This window comes from Mus pahari, chromosome 1 (assembly GCF_900095145.1).
Source record: "Mus pahari chromosome 1, PAHARI_EIJ_v1.1, whole genome shotgun sequence".
In the NCBI taxonomy this organism is placed as follows: Eukaryota; Metazoa; Chordata; class Mammalia; order Rodentia; family Muridae; genus Mus; species Mus pahari.
The window spans coordinates 164,533,911-164,542,644 of NC_034590.1; the positions used below are offsets into that span (position 1 = coordinate 164,533,911).

The following is an 8,734-nucleotide window of genomic DNA, read 5'->3' on the forward strand; positions in this document are numbered from 1 at the left end:
GCTGTCCTGGAACTCACTCTGTAGACCAGGCTGGCCTCGAACTCAGAAATCCGCCTGCCTCTGCCTCCCAAGTGCTGGGATTACAGGCGTGCGCCACCACCGCCAGGCTAATCCCCTGCTTTTTTAATGCATTCTATCACTATTTTCAAATTTTATTTATTTGGATTGTTTTACCAAAAAAGTCCCATTTCTGAATACTGGTTCATACACATAAAACTTGTATTTAGCTCAAATGATCCACCTCAATTTTCAAATAGATGTAACTATAGACTGCACTTTACCTGGCTTAACTTTGTCTTAAGTACTTTTTAAAGGAAAGGTTACAGAAGAGCAATTATGTTTTAGTGATCACCTATTTTTTAAAACCTAACCCAAGGCTAAGTACATTCTACAGTGATGATGACCACTGTATAACTAGTGTGCCTAGTTAATATTTAGTGGTATGCTCGACTGTGAAACTGTCTTCTTGGCCTATACACCAGATCTAACTGCCTGTCTTGATGCTTGAAGCTAATAAGCTTTGTAAATGTTCTTCCACCAAATATACCAGAGTAGCTGTGCAGTTACAGATATTTACTACATTTTACTTGGTGGTTTTACCCTTTTCAGCCATAACTTACTAACGACGACCTAAGTGAAGGACTACACTTTTACCAACATAGCCAACTGTACTGGGTAAAATGCTTGCCTAGCAAGTACACATCGATGGGCTTTATCCCCAGCACCCCATGAACTGGGAGGGATGACGCAGGCCTGTAATCACAGCTATTGAGAGGAAGTGGCAGGAAGACCAAGTTATTTTCTGTGATATAGTGAGCTTGAGACCCTTACCTCAACAACGATACCAGCCAACAACTTCACTTTGGAGAGTGCTTAAAATTACACTGCTTGAGGCAGTACCTGGGATATTTAGGTGTTCACACCAGGCACCAAAAAGGCATTGTTTTAGCCATAGTGTTCCTAAGACACATTAAAAACAACTCTGAGGTTGTAAATGAATAGTGTCATCACACCCTATAAAGTTAGGCCACACAACCCTAACTGCGTTTGGAGGAACAAACCACAGGGATGTGGTTGGTATTCCTTCCTGCAACCCCACCCCTACCCCCATATGACAGGGTTTCTGTGTAGCCCTGGCTGTCCTGGAACTCATTCTGTAGACCAGGCTGACCTTGAACTTACAGAGTGTCTGCCTCCCAAGTGCTGACTGGAGTTAAAGATGTGCACTACCATGTCAGCCTTCCTGCCACTTCTGATTTTAAAAAAAAAAATTGAACTGGGTATGTTGGCGCACGCCTGTAATCCCAGCACTTGGGAGGCAGAGGCAGGCAGATTTGAGTTCAAGGCCAGCCTGGTCTACAGAGTGAGTTCCAGGACAGCCAGACACAGAGAAACCCTGTCTCGAAAAACCAAAAAATAAAAATAAAAAAAAGTAAACAATTACCACCAATAAAAAACTAGCGTATCTACAGATCTTGGGGTTCAACTGTATAGATTTCTAGGATGTAAGAGTCAAATGTGGGCTGGTGAGATGGCTCAGCAGGTAAGAGCACCTGACTGCTCTTCCAAAGGTGCAGAGTTCAAATCCCAGCAACCACATGGTGGCTCACAACCATCCTTAAGGAGATCTGACACCCTCTTCTGGAGTGTCTGAAGACAGCTACAGTATACTTACATATAATTAATAAATAAATAGATAAAAATAGTCAAATGTTTCCTCTAAGTCTAAATCCTTTTTCTTGGGTCAGAAATTCACTGTATTTTTAAAAATGTCATAAATACAGAACTTGAAAGGGGCAGGTGGGAGAACTCATCGAATTTTACCAAGAAAGGGGAACTGAACCAGCAAAATGATAATTATGACTTTGGGCCCTAAGCTGAAAAATCAGCTTTTAAAAACACCTTGTTAATGAGCCTAACCAGAGCTCATTTAGCTATGTTCTTCGAAGAATAAATTAGGAAACACTTTTTTTTTTTTTTTTTGGNTTTTCGAGACAGGGTTTCTCTGTATAGCCCTGGCTGTCCTGGCCTCAAACTCAGAAATCCGCCTGCCTCTGCCTCCCAAGTGCTGGGATTAAAGGTATGTGCCACCATACCTGGCTTAGGAAACACTTTATAAACTATTCTATAAACCAAATATTCCAGTGACTTACACTGGGTTCATATAATTAACTGTTAAGGTGCATACATAGTAGAAGCTAGCTACCAATGTTTATTGTGGGAACTAAATGACTAAGATCAAGACCGACTATTCTCAGAATTGAGCCACAAAAGAACCATTTTCATAAATATATAAGGTGAGGAGTCAACTGGCAAACCTCACAGAAGGGAAATTGTCTTTATTGAACACTTTGGCTAGACCAAATTTTTACATGTCCCATAGTATGTTTCAGAATCACTTCTGTCTACACCTAAGTGTGCATGTTAAAACAATGACAGGAAAGGGAACTCAGTCATTAGGCTTCTTATTAAAACTACTGAATTCCCTGCTGGGCTTTCTCTCCTCAAGTAGAAACTCAGTTTAATTTGCAACTCAAAACCCTTAGATATAAAGAATGTTTATATTTACAAATTACTGACGTGTTGAGCCTCTGTAAAAGTTTTAAACCAATATAAAGTCTTGTTTAAGCATACTTTTCCATTTTAGTATTTGTTACTATTCAAGCTAGGCAAAAATCCAAATCAAACTATTTGAGGAAATTTTTAGCTAATTTACTACATATTCTTCACCTCTGAAAGGTCTGCTTGTAAATTATAAAATCCTAACCTACTGATGCAAGTCATAAAAGAAGTCGTCTAATGACCTAACGAGTGTTTTTAAAAGAGAAAGCTGAGCACTCAACATTAAAATCACACGACACTGAACACAAATAACATACTTGACAAGTGCTTTTAAAATCTGAGTTAGAACTTTGTGGCCTTTTGATTTGATGCTTAATCTTCATGGATTAAGAACTTCCACTAAATACACTTTCCCCCCTAGAAATCAAAGCTATTTTATCTTTAATCTACAGCACAGTTCTCAGCTAAGGAGACATACCAGAATCACCTGCAGTGTTTCTAACAGACAACCAAGGTCTGGGTAAGTCTGGGATAAGACTCAGGAATTTTTTAGTTTTTATTATAAATTTCACCAGTTCTCATTAAGTATGTTCTAGTATAAAAATTTAAACCCAGGGGTTACTTGATGGCATTTTAGTAGTATTATACACTGCTATTTAAGTAAAGGAAATCAGATACTCACTGTCAATCCAGAGTAAATTACAGACATCCCTCAAGTCACCCTTATGTTTTTAAACTAGCTCAATTCTTGAGGAAAATGAGAAGTTACACACAGCTAGTAAGTGGTGAGCCAGGAGATAGCAGTCTGGTTCTAGGGTCTGTGCTCCTCTAGTCCAAAGAAACCAACATATCAACTAACTCGAGGATAACATCCCTAAGGGCCATATCTCCATACCTTATGCAGGAGCTACTGTGCTTATTTTCAGAACAAATGTAAGATCACTTCTGTCCCTTTGCTAACACAAAGCCCTTACAGAAACACACAGAGTACTACCCTCAACAGAACTTCTAGTAAAAGCACCAAGTAAAGTACTCTTCTGGCTGGGCAGTGGTGGCACAGCCTTTGGAGGCAGAGGCAGGTGGATTTCTGAGTTCGAGGCCAGCCTGGTCTACAGAGTGAGCTCCAGGACACCCAGGACTGGCTATACAGAGAAACCCTGTCTCAAAAAACAACAACAACAACAACAAAGTACTGTTCTAAAATACCAAGACAGTATCAACCCAATTTGGGGGAAGGGGCCACACAGTGACTTGTTTTCATCTAAGGATTTTCTTGCAACTGTTATTGGGCCATTTAAGAAGTCTGTTAAAACTGCAAGATGAATTTGACTTTTTCATTTAGGAGTTCTTAGGCTTTAATACCCTCTACTCCTCAAGCCTCTGGTAGTGGGGATCTAACTGCCTTAAGCACCTTAGGCAAACACTTTAATCAGCAGCCAAGCAGCCCCTTTTCTATGTAACCTGAACCTTTCTCTTTTTTTGCCTTACATATTTATGAAGAAAACCCTGAAAGAAAAGAGTTTACCTCACCACTGTACTAAAAATTTCAGTTTACTAAGACAAAATTTACAAAATAATTTAATTTACAAATAATCTCATACATGCCCATTAATTAATCCTTTATGACTCCATTTCTTTTACCCAATGAAAGAATTCTTAAGGATCTGTGAACCGTTTACCAGTCTTAGCATTCTCTTCCATGGTAGTTCTGTGTACAAGTCTACGGTGCCACCCCTTTGTTAACACACTGGAGATTTTAAAAACACTTTATTTATTAAAGTTAAACATACAAAACTGAAATTAACACACTCTAAAAATTATTTTCTTCCAATTAACAGGAAGACCCTTTTTTTCTACGTTTGTTTTGGCTTAAACTCAACTTGGGATAACTGTGGTGCTTCACTTCTGCCAACAAATGCTGGCAACTTGATCTCGTTAATAAAAATTACAAACTCAGCTACATGAACATAATATACAGGGAAATTATGGTCAGATTAATGCACAAGAAATACAGGAAAATTTAATCAAGAAACACTGAGTACTCTTGTTCATTAATTTAGCCTTGTATTTTTACAAAAATAGTATCTACACTGTACACAGGGCTGTACATCAGCTTTTGTCTTCCCATAGAAACAGTACACATCCCAAAAATGGTACCACTACCACAAGTGAAAAGTCAACAAAGGAAAAAACAGTACAAAACACAAAATAAACACCAGAGAAGGGGAGCACATCCTAAACATGGTTTGTTTGGTTTTTTAATATAAATTTCAAACTCAATGACAAAAAATACAAAGTGAGTCAATTGTAGAGGTGACCTAATAGGCCCAGGAAATAAGTAATTCAAGGAAAAAAAACCCCTCAAAATCAACTTTGCCGTTTATAAATTACCCTATACTTGGGCTTGTCTGGACAATGGCCAGGCTGTAAACCTGAAGCTCTCTTTAGTAGGCTGGCGTTTTGCCTCGATGTTCCAATGAACTGTTGGAATATGTCAAGTGCAAAGCACCTGAAAATTCCAAATTAGGACTTACAAACTGTCTACACAACATCAGTTAAATGGGGCCTGAAGTTCATAAGTCATCTAAATGCTGATTTAAGCAGCATTTACCTAGAAAAGTTGCCTTGTTCAACATACTGTGGAAGCTGTGGTTAAGTAGTAATGAAAAGTTAAATGATAGCAGTTATCAAATGTCTTCAAGTTTCATTCTACCAAAGCCAAACAATAACAACAATGTATCTTTCTTACTCGTCATCTAACAAATAATTTACCTTTAGAAAAATATAAGGATAAAAAGGTAAATGTAAAGCCCTGCAGAGATGAAATCCAGCAGTTTTTCTGATTACTGAGGCATCAAATGCCTGACATTGTACTTGGATGTATCTTGATACTGTGTCATGGGCTTGTCAGCAATTCCACAAGTTCCTACTCCAACTTTGCCCGTTACACTTTCTGGAGAAGCAAAAATACTCCTCTTTACCTAGGAACAACAACAACAAAAAAAATTTCTGATGAGTTTCCAAAAACAAATTTCTAGTATATAATCTAACAAAACTTTAATGTTAACATAACTCACATTTCAAATGCTTACACAACTATTTTGCAGAAAACATCACTACATATTACTAATAGAAAGCTTGCTTGTCATTTAAAGCATGAACTATCTATCTATTTTGGTATGAAAAGAACTCCGGCTGTAAGGGAGTTTATGGTGAGACCTGCTGTGGTACACACAGTGATGGAAGGAAGCACTACTTCAGCAACCACGTCCAGTGAGGTGGACCCTGACAGCAATGAAAAGCTCAACTATGGGTGAGCATCAGGTCATCTGTATTTTGAACATCTGAATTCTACAGTTATTTTCGACCCAACAAAGCATAGCAAGGACTTTAAAGCTTAAATAGATACTCAGAATAAAAGTATGTTAAAAAAGCAGAGCTCAGGGCTGGTGAGATGGCTCAGTGGGTAAGAGCACCCGATTGCTCTTCCGAAGGTCCGGAGTTCAAATCCCAGCAACCACATGGTGGCTCATAACCATCTGTAACAAGATCTGACTCCCTCTTCTGGAGTGTCTGAAGACAGCTACAGTGTACTTACATATAATAAATAAATAAATCTTTAAAAAAAAAAAAAAAAAGCAGAGCTCAGTATAGTCTCTGAGAGGTCAGAAGGCAGTCTCACAATTCCTTACATAAACCTGTTTTATTGCAAAAAGTACCTAATGACTACCGACAGGGACTATATATCAAGAATAGGTTAAAATAATGTCCTTTGAAAAATCTACACCTCCTTTTTTCATTTTAAAATGATTTTAATGGCAGCTGCATTCAGACCAACAAAGTGATGAGGGATGTGCCGACCTGGCCTTTCTTGTTCTTCGAGTACGCCCTGTTGTTGAACTGCTGCCATTTCACCTTCTGGTCCTCTCGCTCCTGCTCAAGCTCTTTTATTCTCTGTGCTTTTTTCAAAGCTTTTTTCTTTTTATATTCACGCTGCTGGGCGATCATTTCTTTTCTGTGTAGAAAACATAGATGTAAAGTCAATTATTAAGATTTACAAGATGACTTCCTTGTAATAGCGCAAAAAAAAAAAAAAAACAAAACTTACATACTAATTTATTAACAAGAGCACAACTTTCATTAAAAAAACAATGCCAAAATAAATGTGTGGTGTATAGCATGCTTGTAATCACAGGTGGAAATGAGGATCACAAGTTCAACATCCTCCTTGCCAAGCTGGAGGCCAGTCTAGGATACATCAGACCCCATCCTAATGAAACAAGAACAGACTGAGGAGAGATGGCTCAGCATGTAAAGGCATCTGCCACTAAGCCCATGAGCTAGCCTGAGTTTAACCATGGGACCCACAAGGTGGCAGAAGAATCAACTCCTTAGTTGTCCTAGTGTCCACATGAATCTACACAATAAATATAAAATAAACAATATCGCTCACTGAGGACTATTAATACATGTTCTTTTAGAAAAACAAGGAAGTATAGGTCGGTGGTAGAACACACTTGCAAGCATGCCAAGACCATGGACTCTACCCAGAAATGACAACAAAAACTTCTGTGCACGTACACACTAAGCTCTACTAAAAAGTAAATCAAACCTTTCTAAAATTTTAAATATAACTTTTGCTGGTTGTATGTTAGGGATATTAATATTCAATACACGTGATGGTATACACCTATAATCCTACGACTTGGGATATAGAGGAAGGTTTATCAGGAAATTAGTTACGCTTCTGCTATGTACAGTTTAAGGCCAGCCTAGGCTACATGAAACCCAGTCTCTTAAAATCAATCAATCAATCAATCAATCAATCAATCAAACTTAATGGCTGGCAAAACTTTTACCTATTTCTAAAAATACAGTTATCAATGTAATATATGCTATACTTGGAGAAATTGTATGAAGTGATTTATTGCATATAAATTTGTTTCATTGATAAAGACAGCAACCAAGACCAGAAGAATGAATGGTATGACCAATATTTTCAAGACCAACAGCAAAAACCTGGGTTTTCAAAAATAGGATTCTAAGTACAGCCAGGGCTTAAGCTACCAATAATCTCTGCTTACTAACAGAAACTGATAAGATGGAAGGTTTCTAAGAGAACAAATCTTGATTCCCTTGCACCAAATAACCAACCTGCAGCCTAAGTGTGGTTTTTTTTTTTGTCTTGTTTTTTAATACAGAAAGCAAGAGCGAAACAAGAAATTAGACTAGGGCTGGTGAGATGGCTTTGCGATTAAGAGCACCGACTACTCTTCCAAAGGTCCTGAGTTCAAATCCCAGCAACTACATGGTGGCTCACAACCATCTGTAACAAAAATCTGATGCCCTCTTCTGGAGTGTCTGAAGACAGCTATAGCATACACACACATAATTAATTAATTAATTAATTAATTAATTAATTAATTAAAAAAGAAGAAGAAGAAAAAAGAAATTAGACTAAACAAGGTTTTACAATGTGATTTTCTTAAAATCAATCTAAATGTTTAACAATTGGTATTTTTCAAGTATGTTTACATACCAACTTACATTTTGGGAAAATTTCCAAAATCAGAAACACATTTATCAGTCAACCTTGAAACACACAGACACAGACACACACAAAGCACAAGGACTCAGAACTTCATTTCCTGTTATCTGTCCTATCGACTGGTAGTCCTAAGTTTTTAACCAAAAAATGTTGTTACTTCTAAAATCAGAAGTGCCTCCTGTGCTCTCTCTAGAGGAGACATTTATTAAACAGTCTGTCAACTACTACTCACTTTACTTCACAGATGTGGCAGATGTTAAGTTTGTTCAACATCAACTAGAGAAGGGTCAGGCAAAAATCTATTCCCAGCCAGCGTCCCAGTGCTCTCACCGTTCGCTTTGCTAACTCTGGTCTCCATCATTAGTTTAGATGTCATTCTCCAAAGGACACTCTCCTGGGAATTTTGGTCCCTCTTTTGTGGTAACAAGAATTTATACTTGTTAGGCAAAGCTCCATACCTAAGCTACAGCCTTAGCCCTAAAACTGTTCCTCAATTATGTGTTCTTTTCTGACTATAGATTCAGCAGGAACAAGTCTCAAGATGGCCTTCACTGTAGTTTAGTCTCAGGACCTGACTTACAAAAACATAGATGGTCTTTTTTTTTTTTTTTTTTTTTTTTCCCG

At 37.8% G+C, this 8,734-nt stretch overlaps 1 protein-coding gene across 3 annotated transcripts in view; it reads right to left on the reverse strand.

The window, feature by feature from the left end:
- Positions 1–3,868: 3,868 nt before the first annotated feature.
- Smndc1 (survival motor neuron domain containing 1) overlaps positions 3,869–8,734 on the reverse strand; it is a 12,300-nt gene continuing 7,434 nt past the window's right edge. The window contains exons 5-6 of one of the 3 annotated variants that reach the window (XM_029546438.1): positions 6,424–6,577; positions 3,869–5,543 (exon numbers count right to left, since the gene is read on the reverse strand). In XM_029546438.1, the coding sequence (XP_029402298.1) occupies positions 5,406–5,543; positions 6,424–6,577 (292 nt within the window). In that variant the 3' untranslated portion in view covers positions 3,869–5,405. The remainder of the gene's footprint in view (positions 5,544–6,423; positions 6,578–8,734) is intronic. The other 2 variants (XM_021200859.2, XM_029546435.1) reach the window with 2 other exon arrangements.